The sequence below is a fragment of the Odontesthes bonariensis genome, chromosome 12 (genome assembly GCF_027942865.1).
Source record: "Odontesthes bonariensis isolate fOdoBon6 chromosome 12, fOdoBon6.hap1, whole genome shotgun sequence".
Lineage (NCBI taxonomy): Eukaryota > Metazoa > Chordata > Actinopteri > Atheriniformes > Atherinopsidae > Odontesthes > Odontesthes bonariensis.
Window position 1 is genome coordinate 18,640,081 of NC_134517.1, and position 18,593 is coordinate 18,658,673.

An 18,593-nucleotide genomic window follows, 5' to 3' on the forward strand; every position below is an offset into this window, starting at 1 on the left:
TCCGTGTCTTCATCCGTCTTTGTTCGAGTCTCATTTGCTTTTTATCTTTTTCTCTCTCTTGCGTCGTCACAACTTTTCAAACGAGTCACCAAAAAGCCTCCTCATCGTTTCTTATCATTAATCATCACCATCTGGAAGGCACGGTGCTGATAATTATGAATTGTTTATGCAAGATAACGGCAATGTTAGGGAAATGACTGTCTATCAGCTAAAAAGCGTTTATTTGTGTTATCCCATTTTGTCACAGTCTATCAATCTCCTTTCGCACTTCACTCTGAAAGGCTCCATGAAATGAGAGCTTAATGAGAAACACCGAAAGCAGAAAAGCAATCAAGAAATTGACTTTTTTTCCCTTTTTCTTTTGTAGTCATATCTGATTTAGGAATTAAGAAACAGCTTGAATGTAAAAGTTAGCAATCACATCTTCGTGCTCAATAATCGTGCCTGCGTTCTTCAGGCAAAGCACTAACGGTCACCCTGACATTGTTTAAGGGCGATTAGTACAAACTCTTTTCTTTGAAAATGTCTCTGTGGTACAGTAAAAAGGTCGAGAAATGATCAACATCATTCTGTTCTGGTCTGAGACAAAACCCTATCATTATTTACAGACAGGACAAGAGCCAAGTCCAGCAGCAATGCTAAGAAAAACATACCGCCAAAGAACACTTAAGAAACCATTATAAAGATGTTGCAAGAGCTCATCCAATAACCTCCAAGTGGTTTGGTGGGATCTGCAAGTCAGCAGAAAGAAACAGACACAAATAAGGCCAGAGGAGAAAGGCCGGTCAACATGAAATGATCAAAGATTTCCCACCACTCGGTGAGTCTGCTTGCAGTGGATTTGTCCCTCATGCAGGGACCTCTGTTTATGAATTTTCCACTTCGTTTCAGCTCGATTCATTTCTTGCCTTGAACTCCACTAAGGAGGTCAGAAAACCTTCATCCAGCAAAGAAAACCGTACTAGTCCTGTGCCACAGTGGAGCGTGGGCAACTAAACAGAGGGGTAACCAATTCACGCTGAGCCAAGAAACCCGGTTTTCAGTCCAACTGTTGCAGTGGAACACCGGCTGCTCTCAGAGGCCCCAGCTGAGTCTCAGAGGCAGCCGGGGAGCAGGGATTAACACATTGACCTGATGGGTCTGGCACAGATATGACCGGACAGTTGGGTAAATGACTGGCGTTCACGGTCATAAACAAAAGGAAAGACGGTGAGGTTGGACGGAAATCAATTCCCCATAGTGTGTGAAGTCCTTCTAAATTTCATGAGCTTATTGACAAAATGATCTAACAACTTAAAAAAAAAAAAAACAGCATTGAGTGCATTTTTACTGGGCACTTGAGTGTAATCCTTACACCCAAGGGCTGCAGGGATGGTAGGATTTATAGTCTGTCTGACAAAAGCTGGTAGAGCCTTTTTCCTCCAAATGACCCTGGATAAATGGACAAATGTGCACTGCCTGCTGGAGTTTGGTACAAAACTTTAAACTTCTTCTGGCAGAATTAGAGGACAGATTTATGTTAAATTAAATTATTTTGTATCTAAGGGAGCACTTAGAAGGATATATGTTGGAGAAAGACAGAGAAACTATAACTCCTGCACCAGACTGAGGTCATTTTCAGTCTTGACCAACCATCAGAAAACTGATTTTCTATATTTGGAGCCCTCTCACCAACTCTCCCAAACAGACATGCCAGCACCGTGCTGTTTTAGTTCGCCCCACTCGGCACAAAACTACCCTCTCCTTTAGCTTCTATGCTGCGATCGCGTCGCAATATCTATGCTTGAGATGCTTCACCGTTCCATCTCCACTTAAAAACTTAAGCGCTCAAACATCAACCATAGACTGTTAAAACAAGGGAAATCTGAAACACTAGACAGCAAAACAAGACTAAATGATGCGTTCGGTGCTAAAAAGGAGGGGTCTAAGCAAAATATTTAAAAAAGGGTGAAGCACTGGAAAAAGTTCTGACGGGTCGCTGGTGTCAAAATCCCAAAATAGCCAGATATATGCAGACAGTGACACTTTTCATCAAAAGTAGTTAAAATCATGTTAAAGTCAAACTAAAGTTTCCAAACATTTTTACAATATGCTACGCTGGTTGTATAGATTGTGTTTGTCGAGTCATTTTCATTTAGTGACAACAAAATACATTCCAGTACCAAATTATTTGTAGCGTCAAGAATCAATCACAATTATTACTAATTGTTAAAAAAAAAAGGGTCATTGCGCAGAGTTATTTCTGTGGGCAGGAATCGCCTCTGAAGCACAAGAGTCTCTCACTGAGCACACTTCATTGTTTGCTGTTTCAAAAGACTGAATGGCTGAAACAAAGCCCAGTTTTCTTTGCTCCTGGGCTAACATTACAATATAATAACATGTTTTGGTTCATTTCTTGTGTTTGTATCACAAATATATAATCATGAAACTGTAAACGATGTAATATTAATGATATAACCGACAGCAGTGAGGTCTAGAAAACAAATAAGCAGTGGTACCACACATATATATCCTTTTTTTTTTTTAGCATTTGTTTATGCAAATGCAGATTCCAACAGTGTAGGTGGCAGAAAACGAAGCAATTGGGCTTGTTTTATCTGCTGAACAAGTAACGCCTTTGCTCTCAGTGTGAGACACCATCCCACCGATGTATTTTGGTCCTTGAAGAGAGTCTGAATTAGAACGAGAGCTTTTCTCTGCTCTCCTCGGTGGAGTGGGCAGCCTCCAGCACAGCTGCAGTGAGCAGCATCGTTTCGGCATCGCTGCTGCGGCATCTGTGTGCACGCCGGTCTGCTGTCCCTGTCTTATGTTAACTGTCTACACCAAAGCACAAACAGACACGCAAACATACACCCCCGCAAGCACCTTCTTTGTCATCATGACGAATGATCGCATCTTGTATGGCATCGGCAAGGCGGAAGCGGACGCGGTGCTTCTTGCGGTGGGTGGACGGCGCCCGAACTTTGATACCACCTTGCTGGCGCGGAAGGTTCTTCTCCCTCTCGTAGTACGCCCTTATTTGGTCGCAGCGCATCCTCCTGACCAGCCGCTGGCGCTGGCCTATGGGGAGAGACTCCAGCAGACACTGGTCTATCTCCATGTTCTGACGAAAGACGTTACATAGCTGGAAACAACCTAGAGAGAAAGGGAGAATGAAAGACAAGGAGAAATAAGGATAATGATTATGGCGGGGGGGAATGCCACAGCTGCATGTAAATCTAACTTATTTATACCTCATCTATTGTGATTCGGTGGTTCTGATGATGGTAAAGAGTGAGGAAGGTCATTTGGTAAAAACTCCACAGTCCGTAGTGTTTGCTCAAAAGCCTGATGCTGAGCTAATGAGGTAAGGCTCATGTGATGAAACACACTAACGCTGTTAGTGTCACCTTCAGGCGCAACTGTGCATCTGTGTTACTGTTTTGTGCGCTCCAATGTCTGCGTCAGCAGTTTGCCCTGTTGTGTTTGGGCAACAATTTAGCATATTTACTGTGGAAAGTACTTGCTGTCTGTTTAGCCCTGAGGTGGGTTGAGTGAGGCCTCGCGGCGTTTTATGAGTCGTTTTCTCAAGTCCCGACAGACTGTGGCAACTCTCCTGACTGTGCGTAATCGCCCTGCCGCTCAGTGGAACTTAGCCAAACAGAAGTCATCACGAGGCAGCTGCTGAGCCTATTATGGTCTGCCTGGATGATTAGGATGTTCAGTGCTCGTGCGGCAGGTGGGCTAAAAATGAGATCACAAAGAAAGCTCTTGTCAAAAAAAAAAAGTCAAGAGAGGCCGAACTTACAGGAAAAATGATTGCTTCGAGTCGGCCTAAAGCTAGCGTGCGAGCATCAACAAAGGAATAATGCATGTTGGAACTGATGTGGAACTGATAGTCCCAATGACTTGACAAACTCAGCCCAGAGGACAAGCAAAATACAAGGAGGAAGATTCATTTGCAAAGACGGTGTCAGTTGTATTTTTCTTCGTCACACACCAACCTGTGTCTCTTTGGCCCTACTGTCATTTCCTGTATTAATCTCATCTTTGCTGTTCTTTTTTCGCTCTTCTGGTTTAAAGCTGCAGTCTGCAGGATTTGTTGTTGTCATACGTAAAGTCCTAATGTTTGGCATTTTAAGAGTTTACATGATCTATCAGAACGCTTGAAGTTGAAAACGGTGACCTCCGTAGTCGCAAAATGCAAGAAATGCTTATTTTTTAACCGAAAAATAAAAAGTTATTCAACTTCCTGTCCCGCCCCAGCACGTCTACGTGCACGCCAGATGCGCTTACACGACTCCTCATTCATCAACTCACCTGTCATTTGCGATCATGGAAGACACAGTAAGTAGACTAGCCCGTAATGAAGTTCAATAGTCTAGATAAATAAGCGTTGGGACGAGCCTACCTTGTATCGCGCGTGCACAATCGGTGATTGACAGGCAGCAGAGCCCAGCTCGTAAACCTGATTGGTTACCTTTTACCGGTCCGGTCTGCAATTTTGTAAACAAACCTGCTGGCTTTGGAGGGACATATAGGGGACCTAGAGAACTCATTTTTTTTTTGTATTGGGGTATTTAATGTACTACTTTCAGAATCCCCGGACAGTTCCAGGCATTATGCTTGAAAAAGATTTGCAGACTGCAGCTTTAATACTTCCCTCCTCGGAGCATTATTCTCTTGTGGGTCTTGCTTTGAATGCTCGAATGTAGCACTTTAGTGGTTCTCTCCATCCATCCATCCATTATCTCCCTCTTATCATCTCTCTTTCAGCGTGCCCGTCAGGTGAACACTTTTTCCCACCAACTTATCATAAAGGGGTGAGTGATTTTGACTTCTATTATCTCCTTTTTTAAACATTTTACTGGTTGTGTCCTATTTTTCTCAAGGGGAAAATTAACTTTCATCTAACTTTTATCTAATTTCTGGAATGTTCTCCACAATAAACAGCGTTACACTTTATCGTATAGGTCTCTTCCGGGGTTTGATGATAACTACACCCATATCTTATAGTAAAAAAAAAAAGACAATGCATTCTTTTTAATGGCACAAAATAGAAACAATGCGACTAAGTTTGGCAACGGTGCTTCCCTCAGAGGTACCTGCTGGCACTGGTGCTGCCAGTGTGCAATGTTATTCCGAAGCTCTGCTTTGAAAACTGTTAACATTCAGGAGTAAAAAGCTGGACATACAGTCCCCCCCAACAGACGCAGATGTACTGTTGTGACTTTGAGTCAGCTTTACACAGTGTTTGGAGGAGATCTTTATCAGGGAGAAAAAGACGTGAGCAGGAAGAAAAAATAGGAGTTGCAGGGTTTCTGTGTCCTTATTTTCTTGTCTGATATACATCTACACATTCATTCAAACACCTGCTCCTTCAACCCCAGTTTGACACACACACACACACACACACACACACACACCTCCTGGACAATACATCAGTGCCATCTGCTCTGGTTAGACATGTGAAAAACAGCTCTTTTGTATAGAGGCTCCAGGCTGGGGGGGGGGGCTCATTATCCCACTGTTCATGCCAGGTGCCTCAACTGTATCTTTTTTTAGGAACTTGGCTGCCACTTGAGCAGACACACACACACACACACACACATACTGTAAATTCCCCAAAACACAGACAACCTACTGCTTTTTCTTCTTATATTATTGCTCAATTTCACCTCAGCCCGCCGTTATTGCCTCATTTTTTTCATTGTCTCACATACTCCTTCTCTCACGCTTCATTTTCTGGTGGCCTCGTTGACATGTCACTTGCAATAGTGCCGCTGATGTTTGTTCAGTCGGTGCTCATAACAAACAGACACCTATTGAAGATGAGCGCACTGGCGTTCTCTGTATGAACTCTTCTGTCATGACACATACACGCGTCTCACTGCAAAGCCAAATAACAACTCACACATCTAAGAGCAGAAGTCTGGATGCATTACACTTAAATGGAGGTACAACAGAAGCGGACGGTGTCATTCGTGTGCTCGGCAAAATTTAACACAGTTGGTCATCTGTATATGTGCTAATTGGCATACATTTCCAAAGGAGAACCCTTCGCAAAGCATGTTGATACATTCTGTTGACATATCAGAGTGAAAGCTGTTTGCTATCATTATTTTTTAATTATTTTTACAGCGTGGTATTATCACTCGATAATTCAAATAACTGTCAGTAGTCTCAGAAACCAACTTTTGCTTTCACTATTAAATAAAACAGAGCTGTATAAATCAGGGCATGAATGAAATAAGAACAATCCCTGCTGTAAAGAGCTTGTGAATAATGGTTAGCATGCATAAGCTTTTAAAGATATGGAAAGTGAAATACATACATCCATTCAAATTTATTTGAAAACCCTCTGATTTGATCACTTATTGAGCTTACTGTCAGAAGGCTCTGGACATTTTGATTTAGATATGACAAAAAGAGCTTAATTTAACTGAATAGTCACCCATCTGCAGAAAAGTTCAATAGACAAAGTGCAGTGCAATGAACGCAAAATATACACCGTTTGGATGTTTTTCTCTCCACGATTCTGAAAAACACAAAGCTGATGAGCTCACTAAAATAAAAACAACAACAACAAAAAGATTGTACGTGTCTTTCATTAACATGAGACATGCACTTCACTCCGATGACTACTGTGAGCACAAAACTCAGAGATGGGAAGGGGAGATTTTCTGAGCTGTGTACCTGTATGTACAGATAACATTTTCACTCATCAGATGCAGCAGTAGAATATCTGCGCCACACGCGAGTTAACATGATGCATTGTGGAAATCTTATGTTAGTTGCCTATCAGTGTCATTTTTCTGGATTTCCTTCATCCCATTTTACCACTTCCATGTACTATTTTTCAACCAAGATATGCAGCACTTCATGTGAAAGTGGTCAAATGTGAAGTCTTCCTGAGTTGCAGTTTGCGCCTTTGGCACGCGGAGCCACGTAAGCGATTTCATATGGACATGCATAATGTGTCCGTGATGTCGAATATGTTAAAAGTTCTCATGTCACTTGAGGCTGCACATAAACACTTTGCTATCTAAAATAATTTGACGCAGTATTTACAGTGTACATGATAGTATTTCAACGCCATGTCACAAATAGGGTTTACAACCTAGAAACACTGCATCTTTAGTCAGTAGTTTCCCAGTAAAGATGTCGTCTCTTCTTATTGATGCCGAGAGCAAACAAGAGATATTATTACCAGCAAACATTTTGACTTGTTAAAATGGAAGCGAGTCATCGCTGACAAAGTTTGCCTCATTGGTGCTACTTCCTGCAACGAAAATTGAAAAAAGAAAAAGAAAAGAAAAAACCCTAAATCATTCAGAAAGATATTTGCATCAACTGCTCAACAACAAAAACTGTGTTGAATAACTTGTCAATTAACTTTCAATATTTAAACGGTAACTAAAATTATGAAACCCGAACAGAACCTTTTGTGAAACCACAAACGGGTGCTGACAAGATTACAGGCACAATGATACGAAACTTTATCTTCAGTGATAGGTTTGTGATAAACTATCAAAGTATGAGGGCAAGACACATCTTCCAGACTAAAGTAATAAATAATAAATCAGTGCACTTTTTCCCCCTTTCAACTGTCTCCTCTCCATTACTTGGCCAGTAGTGTGATGATGAACACTAAGTGCTGCAATAAAGACAAATCACAAACACGCCGCCTCACTTTTTTGTCAAACACACAGCGATGTGCCGTCTCCATTTCTGCCTTTGCGGCTATGTCCTTGCTTTGGTCTCATATACTGCACTTATTCTTCACTGTTGTTCGTCACACGCATCCATCCCCTATTGAACTTACCTTCAAGGCTACAGCCACATAATCCCAAAGACTCCCTGCACATGACAAACGTCATACAAGATGACACACTGGTGCAGACGTGACTCACAAACAAGACGGCGCTAAAGTGTAGACACTATGTCATGGAGGAATGTGCGTAAGGTTGATACACCAAATCAGAAAAGGTGAAACCGTAAGGCAAAACGACTTTTTGTGAGTAAAGAGTTCAGGGGCCGGATTCACAAAACTATTCTTAAGATAAATCTTAGGAAGATTCTTTAGAAAAAAACTAGGAAGTTCCTAAGATTTATCTTAAGTGAAATTCCTCAATATTTTCGTAAGAACAATGGCATTTCTTAGGAACTTCGTATTTTTATGACTTAAGAACTTATTAGAATGTTGGGAAAAAAACTCATGAAATGACTGATTAAATTATTAACTTAAATAGGCCTTGGCCTCATGATCTATGGTCAACATATCTCAGTGCTGTGTGCTACATTCAATAGCCTATATACTAAACACAGTGCTAAGGCCCATTGTAAATAATAGCTAACTATAAGTTGGAGCCTAATGTATATAACCTACCCAATATAATTAATAAAACATACACAAAAACATTGGTAACAAACTTACATAACATAAGTTTAAACAAAGGTTCTCTCTTTTTTGTAGAAATGTGTTCAAATAAATAATTTTAGAGGCTTATCTTTTTTCTGTTGCTGTGTTACGATGTGGTGAAGGGTTGTCTTAAAGTTAAGAGGAAAACTAAGAAGAATCTTAAGAACTAAGCTTTCAAGAATATCAATTATTCTTAACATCGTTCTTAAGACAAAAGATAACATGAAAGTTAAGAAAAAACTTAAGAATTTTATTTGTGAATATGGAATGTTCTTAGCTTTTTTCTTATGACAAAAGTTAAGATAAAAGTACCAGTTAAGAACTTTTTTTTTTCTTAAGAATGCTTTGTGAATCCGGCCCGAGGTCTTGTGACATAAATCTATTCATTTAAACAAATAATGAAAAGCGCTTAAAAAGGTTCACTTTACAGTTCAGAGCAGTTCTCATAATGTTCACAGCAGATGTCGTGACACGTTATCAGTTTCTGCTGATGAAAACGAGGCTTCCCACATGCACAAGGAAAAGGCATACATGAAATTTAGATCTTAGGATCTTTTGACTAGATATTAATGCGAATCATTCACATTAAGGTTGAAATGGGAAAATGTATTATTCAAACCCAGTTGATGAATACTAAAATAATGATCAGTTGATCAGAAGATCCCAAGGGGCAGTTCTTTATTCGTATTCTCGTTTTCAAAAGACATCAAAATCTAAGAAGAAAGAATCGCATTTCACTGAATTACTACTTCATTCATTTTTGGTTTTTAAGAAACCACACCTACTTAATACTGCAAATCGTTTCCATTACATTTTCTTGTCTGGGAATAGTGTTTGCACTTAATAGGCATACAGTGGTCATTCCCATTGTGTGATGAATGGGTGAGAACTAATAAATGGAAAGTGAATGAAAGTAGGAAAAGACAGTTGCTCTGATGGGAAATGGTGCCAAAAGAATCTGAGTGAAAAGGAAAGAGTGGTGAGAAAACTGTGAGAGACAGAAAGCATGGGCTTTATTCTCCTGCCATCCCTCTCCAGGCTATCAGTTATTGATTAAATGTAGAATATACCATGCAGGCTCCAGCTAATAACACTGACAGCACAGCAGGAGCTTGTAATTTAGAAAATAGCTTGTATACTCATACACACACACATACACACACACACACACGATTAAAACTGCAGATGCTATAAATATACAGAAAAGGGATAGGGGTGGACGGAGGGGGCAGACAGATACAGTTCTCTGAGTCATGGGCAGACTTTGACGTCCTGCATCCCCTTTATTAAAGAACTCACTCGTCTGCCCTTTTATTCTTCCATGCTCCTTTTTTTCTTGCCGTTGCCGCACCGGCATCTTTCTCACCCATTCCTCCGAGCCTGCTCGTCCCTCTTTGCAACACTTGGCCACATTCCTCATATGTCACTCATTCCGTCATCACCATTTTCCAATACTGCCATTTCCTCCATCTCTCAGTTGCTCCTCCAAATCACCCTCAGTTTCTCTCCATCTGTCCCTCTCTCTCTCTCTCTCTCTCTCTCTCTCTGAAATGGCTCTCTTTATGTTGGTCTGCCGGTGTATTGTGAACATGCCAGACATTCATGGGATGTGCATCTTTGCGGCTTTGTTTAATCTTTTTTTTTTTTTTTCCCTTCGCCGCTACCTGCCGCATTCACCAGTCAACTTCACACATCTGCAGCAGCTCTCTGCAGCAAGAACACACACCCACTTATTGCACACACAAGTGCACACAAATGCCCATTTTAAGTTTAGGCTCTCTTTATCTGTGCAGCAAATGAATTGAATTATTAAACATGGAATTCATACACTAAGACAATCAGCATATATGTACAGAGAGAGTAAATGCTAATATAGCAGGAACATACCTATTGAGGTAGACACAACTACAGTACTATGCAAAAAAAGAGTGGCTGAATGGCTACTTACAACATTTGATGAAATGGTAGTGAGACATGTTCTGAGTAAGTCAGACAGTCTGCCAGGCAGGCACAGAGATAGGCGGGAAGTCAGTCAGTCAGGCGGGCGTGCAGCAGGCAGGCAGGCAGGTAGTAGGCAGCTACAGGTTCCAGAAAAACTAACCAATGCAGAGCTCGTAACTGATAAGATGCATTATTAATCTGGCTCCCTGCATTCTATCCAAACTCCGTTCCCTCTGCATTATTCAACACCAGCAGTGGAAGCTCCGGTTGCTCATGCAGCTTCTACATGCACACAGTCCCAGACTCACACACATACTCGCACTCACTCACAGACATGCACTCTCTCGGCCAACCCGTCAGCAACGGGGAGCTGCGGCTGTTTCAAGCTCCTGTCGCCCACAGCCAGATAACCGCTGCACAACGTCTTCCCAGCCATAGCCGACACACGTGCTCCTCTGGCGTCATGACTGGCAGCCGGCTCAACCCTCCTCCTGCTCAACACACCCCCATGACGCAATGCTCTTCACTGCCTTACACACCCCCCTCCTGGTCTCATTTCCCCACAAATACACGCACATATGAAAAGATGCTTGCCAACGCATGGTTATTAGGTCTACCCTCACAGCCAAATAAAAAAAAATTTAAAAAAAGGGCAGGAGTGGGAAGGTTGTACGGATTTAACAGAGTGGGAAACGGAGATCGTAAGGGAGGTTGGCTTCAGAAAACAGAGATGTTCAAAGAAAAGATTTGAACGTAGAGGAAAGGCAGATACAGCAGGGGGAGCAAGAGAAAGAAAAATAACCAAGAGACAGGGGGCGCTTTAAATTTGATAGAAGGACATCTAGCAAAGGAGAGAGGAGAACCTGCTGCAGTGCGGCTTTTGATGCGGTGACAGGTTAAGTGCTCATCAACTGTCTTAAAATGGCTCTAAATTAACTACTGATAAGTATAGTTTACGAGAACGATAGGGCCTGACACTCATGCACTAATGCACACACTCACTGACACACACACACAGTGACGCAATGTGAACTATGTGCTTGCACTGCCACCGTGTCTGCAGGGAAAAACTGTGGTTTGAGGCTGATTTGCACGAATGAATAAGTTATCTTTGCATCAAAGAGAGCGTTTGAACACGGATGGTAAGAATCCAAGTGTGAATGAGGTGAGAGTAAGTGACTGAGAAAGAAAGGTGGGAGGAGTAAGAATGTCATTGAAGAGAGATGGATGAGCGTAGGACAATTCGACAGAGCATGCAGCATGTGACTAAAGCAGGTTTTAGAGATCTGCAGCACGTGGCTCGCACATCTACAGGCATCATTGCCCGCTCAGTTGTCTGGGAGAGAATCTGAGCCATTATTTCACCACTGCTGTCAAACACGGGCATGTTGAGGTGGAATAAAAGAACATGAGAAGCTGGTGAGATTCAGTCAGCAAACACAGCGAGCTCGAAAGGAAACGTGAGGAAGACGAACCGGGGAGCTGGGAGTGTGTATGCGTGTCACATGTGTGCCTGGATGCTCGAGTAATTCCTGTCACAGGAAATCAGGTCAGAGAAACTTCTTGCTGCATTTAGTGCAAGACTGCTTACACCCAAACGTTTACCGGGAAAATTCACACATTCACTCCTTTGGTGCTCTCGGTAGCTGGGTAAAGTAGTATTTTTAGTGCAGACTAATACATTGAATGTCACATTAATGCTTCCCCCCATGACATAAAGACTCAAAAATACAATGCTTTTCCATCTAGATGCCATTCAGCATTAACGCCTTGTGAAATCCTGTTATCTGTACCAGCAGCAGGAGACCATTTAGATGGTGGTGACTCGCTGGAAGAGTGAAACAACAGATAAAATACGGTCTCAATGCGAGACATCGTGCTAGCAGGTAAGTGCTCTCTGATGTTATAGCAGCAGGATAACGGGTTGCACATATTCACAGTTTCTACCTCTGCAGTGACAATCGGGTCAAGCACCGAAACACTGAGGTTGATGGAGGGCACAAACAGAGTGAAGACAATTAAGGAAACAGGAAAAGGCATCGTGTGCGACTGCCCTACCGAAGAGGAAAACTGCAGCAAATACTGGTGATGAACTTTTGCAAAGAGAAAGTCATTGACAGCGTTTACAATGCTGAGATCAGAACACTCCTGATGTTTGAACTCAGTTCAGCCTGTTCCAAGTATGACCTTCAAAGGTCAACGTGATCAGAAAGGGTCGTTTACATGGCCGTGTGATTCGCTTACTAGCAGAATATTATCGTCCATCTAAACGTACTCACTGACCGTGTCTAGACATTTCCTCTTGCCCTTCTCTGCCAGTAGTTTCTGCCACACTTCCATTGCTATGAGATCAAACTCATACGTTTGAAGGAGTTTTTTTCACTTCTCTTCAGAGATTAACAAAATATAACCCTGACAGCCCTACTTGAGTCATTAAGCAGTATATGCTACATGCTGAAACTACCGCTCCATACAGCTTCAGGTTAGATTTTTTTATTTTTAGACCTCTTGCTGGGTGTTTTTCTTCCACAATCCAGACCATCTTTTTGCAGACTTCTCTGAAGTTAGATTGGTGGGAAACTTCTTAATAACATTACACTGTTAAAACAGGGATTTCAGGTCCGTTGATGGTTGTCTTGAAGCTATTGGAGTAGCTTTGTTTTTCTGCCAGTCTTTCTAGTGTTTTCATACGATTGTCTTGTATTCATCACTGTAAAAAAGAACCTGGAAATAATAATAATAAAAAAAAAGAAACTGAAGCAACACAGCAAAGCTTCTGATATTGTTTTCTGATAAAATTTGACAAGGTCGACTTGACTGCAGAACATGTGGGTCACCATTTCTTTAACTTCTAATGTTCATACTATGAGCATGCATTCAACTATAACTCAAGGGTGCGAGTATTTTTAACCTGGACTGTAGCTCATTCTGCAGCGCATGCCGTCATTAAGATTGTGCCTCTCTCCTTCTGCAAAGCGCCGATATAGTTCACACTATTGCAACTTCTGACCCACAGGAGATGGAAAAAAAAAAATCATATTCTTTTTGACGCAGCTGTCATTCTGCCATCTTAATCTTCAGCTGTCAATCAATAATCCAAACATGCACTGCCAACATTTCCATCATGTGTATGCAGGCGAGTACTTCCATGCAATCTAATTAATTGACGCCAACGTTTCAGGATGCCTGATGCAGGAATGGTTCCCTGATTAGGGCACAGCCAAAGGCACTTGGAATGTTTTGGCAATGATGCATTATATATGAAAGGAGACTTCTTTCAATTATGAATGAATAATTTGTGATATGTTTACACAAACTAGAATTTATTTTATTAAACAAATTAAAAATATAGAACACTATTTGCATGAGTTAATGATCGCTCAGTACGATCATACAAATATAAACCTTGTGTTCTGGCTGTACTATATGATCACAATCTCTTAATGAGAGTCTCTCATCGCCCACACACACCGACTCTGAAAATCTTCCAGGCTAATCCAGAGCTACTCATCATGTTATCAACCATTTCTCTATGTTTTCTTCCCTATTCTACCTGCATTGTCAAAGTCATTTAATTCCAATTTGGTGACTTCCAAGCAACATTAGAGAATTAATACATCTTTTTTTCTGTAAAAAAAAAACAAACATTAAAAACATGAGAAAACGTCATTTCGTCTACAATGGAGACATTAGAGCTGACAGAAATCCTTTACTGTGCTGACAAAAGCTAACAGGATTGGTGTGCTATTGTAAGATTTTGTAAATGGAAAGAAATGCAACACAAAAGGCAATATCATGAGATACTTGAAAAATGACAAGAAGCATTCTGTAATATCTTGGTTGCCAAATCACACATGCAATTTTGACTGTAAATCAAGCTACAACTGCTCTGTGGGAGGATTTTAAGTTCCTCCATCAAGTCACCAATGCTTTCCTCGGGACACGATAGAACTGGAGCCACACTACGGCTTACAGTTACATCCTAAGTGCCTGAAACCCCTCTTACAAAACAATAACAATGGGTCGCACATATTTGCATTTAAATCTTGCTATCTTGTTGGTGATGGCATTTTTAAGAGCCTCTGGCAAGAAACCCGCTTTAGTCCAGACTGGTAAGATTAAATTTAACTCCCTGGATGCCGAGTTAGCAAGAGTACTACCGCTGTTTTATTATCTTTGTTCATTTTAATACAATTTACAGTGTAAAAGAATATTTGGCGTCATAATTTTTATGTTAGGATGGCTTTGCTTGCAAGTTTTCTCCATTTTTGTTGCAACTTCTCAGGCAAAATTTGCTTATTTTTGTGTTGAGCGTTTGCCATTGTAAGAAATATGTTACGCTTTTACTGGAGCGCCTTCTGTTGGATCGCACAGCAAACTGCTTCGAATGGTCTGAAGAACATAGACTGTCATTTTTTATTTCAAACGAGGCACTTGACATCCAAAGTTTCCAAACATTTAAACAGATACATCCCTGGCCATCTGTCCCTTTTGTACGTTTCTGTGAGCACTGTTTAAAATCTGAAGTCACTTCAATTTAACAGTTGTAATGCCAGTATAAAAATTATAGTTATTATAGATTATAGTTATCTACAATTTTTCTTTTTCATTAAAACTATCATTGTGCTGCTCTCAAATCTTTATGCATTTATTTATGGAAGCAGCTGCAGCTACGGCTAGATGTGGACATCCTTTAAATGTCGACTTGGTGTTGCGACTGTGCAAAAGAGTTCAGCATAAAGAGTCTGTGGTTAGAGGGACGTAAAAACGTTAAAATAAATGAATAAAATAAAATAAAATAAAATAATGGGAGAACTGCTGGATACGGTAGTAAACAAAGACACGGGAGATGGATAACATGACAGCTATGGTGGTAAAAAAGACTGCATCACCACTGAAGCTAACTCCAGAAAAAGTAAATGTAAGCTAGCTGAACTTTGTGGGAAAAATACAGTGAACTTGACCAACAGCATGTGTGTATGTACTGGTTAAGAATGGTGAAATAACTTTGCTAGTGATACGTTAAAGGACAAGACCGTTTTTTTGACATTGGGCCCTTGATTTCACATTATACCATGATGTTCTTCTCACCCCTGCTTGTTGTTGGTAATTTGGAGCTGTTCCAAAGATATTCGAGAGGCGTCTGGCTGCTCTCTTGAGATATTCGGCTGCCTATTTATTCATTCGGCTAAAATTCAAAATTACAGTAACCCGGATTTTTTTAAGTAAGCGACGCACCTCCACGTTATCAGTGCTAGTGTACAGTAATTAATAAATTATAAACAGCATAGTTTGTGCCTGTATAACGTTGCCCATAGGAAACCGTTTCATGGCCGAATATCTCAAGAGAGCAGCCAGACGCCTCTGGAATATCTTCGGAACAGCTCCAAATTACCAACAACAAGCAGGGGTGAGTAGAACATCATGTTATAATGTGAAATCAAGGGCCCAATGTCAAAAAAACGGTCTTGTCCTTTAATTACTCATGCGCTCAGTCATGATGGGGCCTTAGGCAATTGGCAAAGCTGCAACTCCTTGTTTTGGAAGCTTAGTAACAAAGAAGAAATGACAAGGTTTCATAACATGTTAGTATGCTCATTGGTGCAGACAGTCCAAACGATAAGCGTGATAACCTCAATGATTCAACTGCAAAAGTGTTTACTCGAACATCCATGTGGTTACAATAAACTGGCCTTCTGACTGCTGCACACTGCAAGTGTTATGCTGGTCATTCTTGTTTTGCTCTTGCGGTTACAGGAGCCATGTACTCATGTCTGATTACACCTGCTGTCGTCGCACAACACCAGACAGTCAATCCAGCGTTTGCTTTCCTTCTAAGTCTTGGCGTCTAAGAGGAGCAAGGCACTGATACCATAACACAGGCGTTGCATGAACAAATGTTACATTGATAGTATGAACAAATCAGAGTTGCACCGACTCATTCATTTCGAATGGATTGATTAGATGTGTCCAATGTTTTGACTGACACTGTATATATGAATAAACACTAAAGATGAAGCTGCTAACCAATGTGTTCTCACTTGTAGGTCACTCTGGATAAAAGAATCTGCTAAATGAATATAATGCAATCTTCCTATCAGTCCATAGTGGCATTATTGTAGCCAGCTTTGAGGCAAGGGCTTATGCAGCAGGCAGATAACCTCTGTATTCCTGTCATTTTATTGTTTGAGACTCCTGAAGGCTGAAAGAATGACTGACATCGGCGTCATCTTCCGAATTATAGATGAGTGGAAGATCGGCAGACTGACTCAGCTTGTTATGATTGCTGGACAAGAAGAAAGAAAGGATATAGTGGCATCAGGACTCTGGGAAGAGAAGCTGTCATTGTCAAGGCAGCTTCAAAGACAAATGAAGTGCACGAGTGCACGACAAAGACAGGAGACACAGAGGTGAGCAATTGACAACTCATGAGTCAGTTTCTCTCCTTTCATCCTTTATAGCGTACAATGTGCATCACTTTTCTGCCCATATTTTACACGTTCACATCACAATCATCTTCTCTCCCCTCCTCTCAACCACTTCAGAATCCCTAAAACTGGAAGAGAGTTCAGCTTTTGCTCTGCCTTTGTGTATCCTTCGCTTCCCTCACCCTGAGCTCCCACTTCCAAGCAGCCAGCATAATGGACAACACTGGAACATAAAGGATGCGTGCAAGCCTCAGCGAGAGGCAATCAATACCCCGACAAACAAAAGGAAAGCACAAGCCAGCATGTAACAGCTCTAACTCGAGCTGCATTCAATAAAGAAACAGCGTCCTCCTCTTCCCTTTATTGTTTCCCCCGATGGCTGAGGATGAAACCAATGACCACTGCCTGACACACAAACACAGTTCTAAACAGTCGCAGGAAGCTAACAGAGTTGGCTTCAACCATAAAGCCACATCACCACACAGTTTATGTCATCATGCTGCGGTCTGAGCGGTTCAAACTCAAGTCCCCTATGTTCCCCAAGACGCCTGCTGTTCATGTCATCAAATGTGCACAAACAAAACCAAAAAAAAAAATCAATCTACAAAACGCCAAAATATTCAGCTCACACAGGAAATGGGTGCCTACATCGAACTTTCTCGCATCTATAACAATGACAAATATATTAACCTTTCTTTTTTTGTTTAAAACTGAACTGAATTTATGGAATGTTCAAACTTCAAAATGTACTTCCCTGCACATTCGTTCACTTCAAGACACTATTCAATCTTTGCAAAGTTTAGAAAGCACGAGGTCTTGAACTGGCATTCAGATGTTCAATATCCTCAACTGTCTGAACAAAAGTCACACTCAAAATTTGATCGCCCATTCAGCTAAATTCATTGAAGTTTATAATGAGCCTCTGTGGGGCAGTTCACTGAAGGAGTGGTAAAAAATAATTCTCTTAAACCTGTTACTGTGTCTACAGCTTTTAACACTTCAGCACCGAAATGTGGGGGACATCTGTCTTCTCTTTGACTTGGTACCCAAGTGGACTTCAAATTTCTTGTCTCATCAGGCCTCTTAATCACCAGATGAAGTCAATACAAACTGATGAAAGGATTTTCATCAGCAGCAGAAGCATAAATTACACACCATCGTTTTTACCCACATAAAAAAAAACATATCGCACTTTTATCACACAGCCTTTCTGGTTTCCGCATCATGTTTTTAAGCACTTTTTTACATTTAAACACCTCCGCTACATTAAATCGCGCAACAACACATACAACGCCCATGGACTGAGATGCATTTACACAGATCTCACCAGAAATACTATTACTTCACAGTGAGTTATGTAAGTTGGTGACTGGTCAGTTGAAAATGATTTGGCAGACACGCAGCAATACACAAACAGACACACGCACATACACACTCATACACCAACGCATAAAAGGCTGCTCACACAGACCACGCAGCACACGAATACCTGAGCACAAGTCAACTCGATGAGCAAGATCACACAAACGCACGCATCCCCAATCTTACTCATACAAAGAAAACACAAACACACAGATCAACACACACATCTTTTAGAAATCAGTGTTTTCACCTCCTCAAGTTATCCCATTCTTTACATGCTTTCCATTCAAACGTTTGACTTCTCAGCACTTCAGGTCACATTTTATCCATTTTTATTTTATTTTTTTATAAATACTACATGGATTAGAGATGTTTTTGAAGTGGTTCAGATGTATTACAACATTTTTACTTCTTTTATCCAGCAGCATATAAGCTTCAAATTCTGGCACTACTAATATCGC

General features: G+C 41.0%; 1 protein-coding gene across 5 annotated transcripts in view; it reads right to left on the bottom strand.

Moving 5' to 3' along the window:
- The window catches only part of myo16 (myosin XVI), a 106,948-nt gene that overhangs the window by 76,375 nt on the left and 11,980 nt on the right, over nucleotides 1-18,593 (bottom strand). For 3 of the 5 annotated variants that reach the window (XR_012772546.1, XM_075479462.1, XM_075479461.1), the window contains exons 1-2: nucleotides 10,350-10,862; nucleotides 2,866-3,135 (exon numbers count right to left, since the gene is read on the bottom strand). Coding sequence is in view for 4 of the 5 variants with exons in the window: in XM_075479462.1 (XP_075335577.1) it covers nucleotides 2,866-3,135; nucleotides 10,350-10,377 (298 nt within the window). In the remaining variant the exon portion in view is untranslated. Of the gene's footprint in view, nucleotides 1-2,865; nucleotides 3,136-10,349; nucleotides 10,863-18,593 lie in introns of those variants that run through there. The other 2 variants (XM_075479463.1, XM_075479464.1) reach the window with 1 other exon arrangement.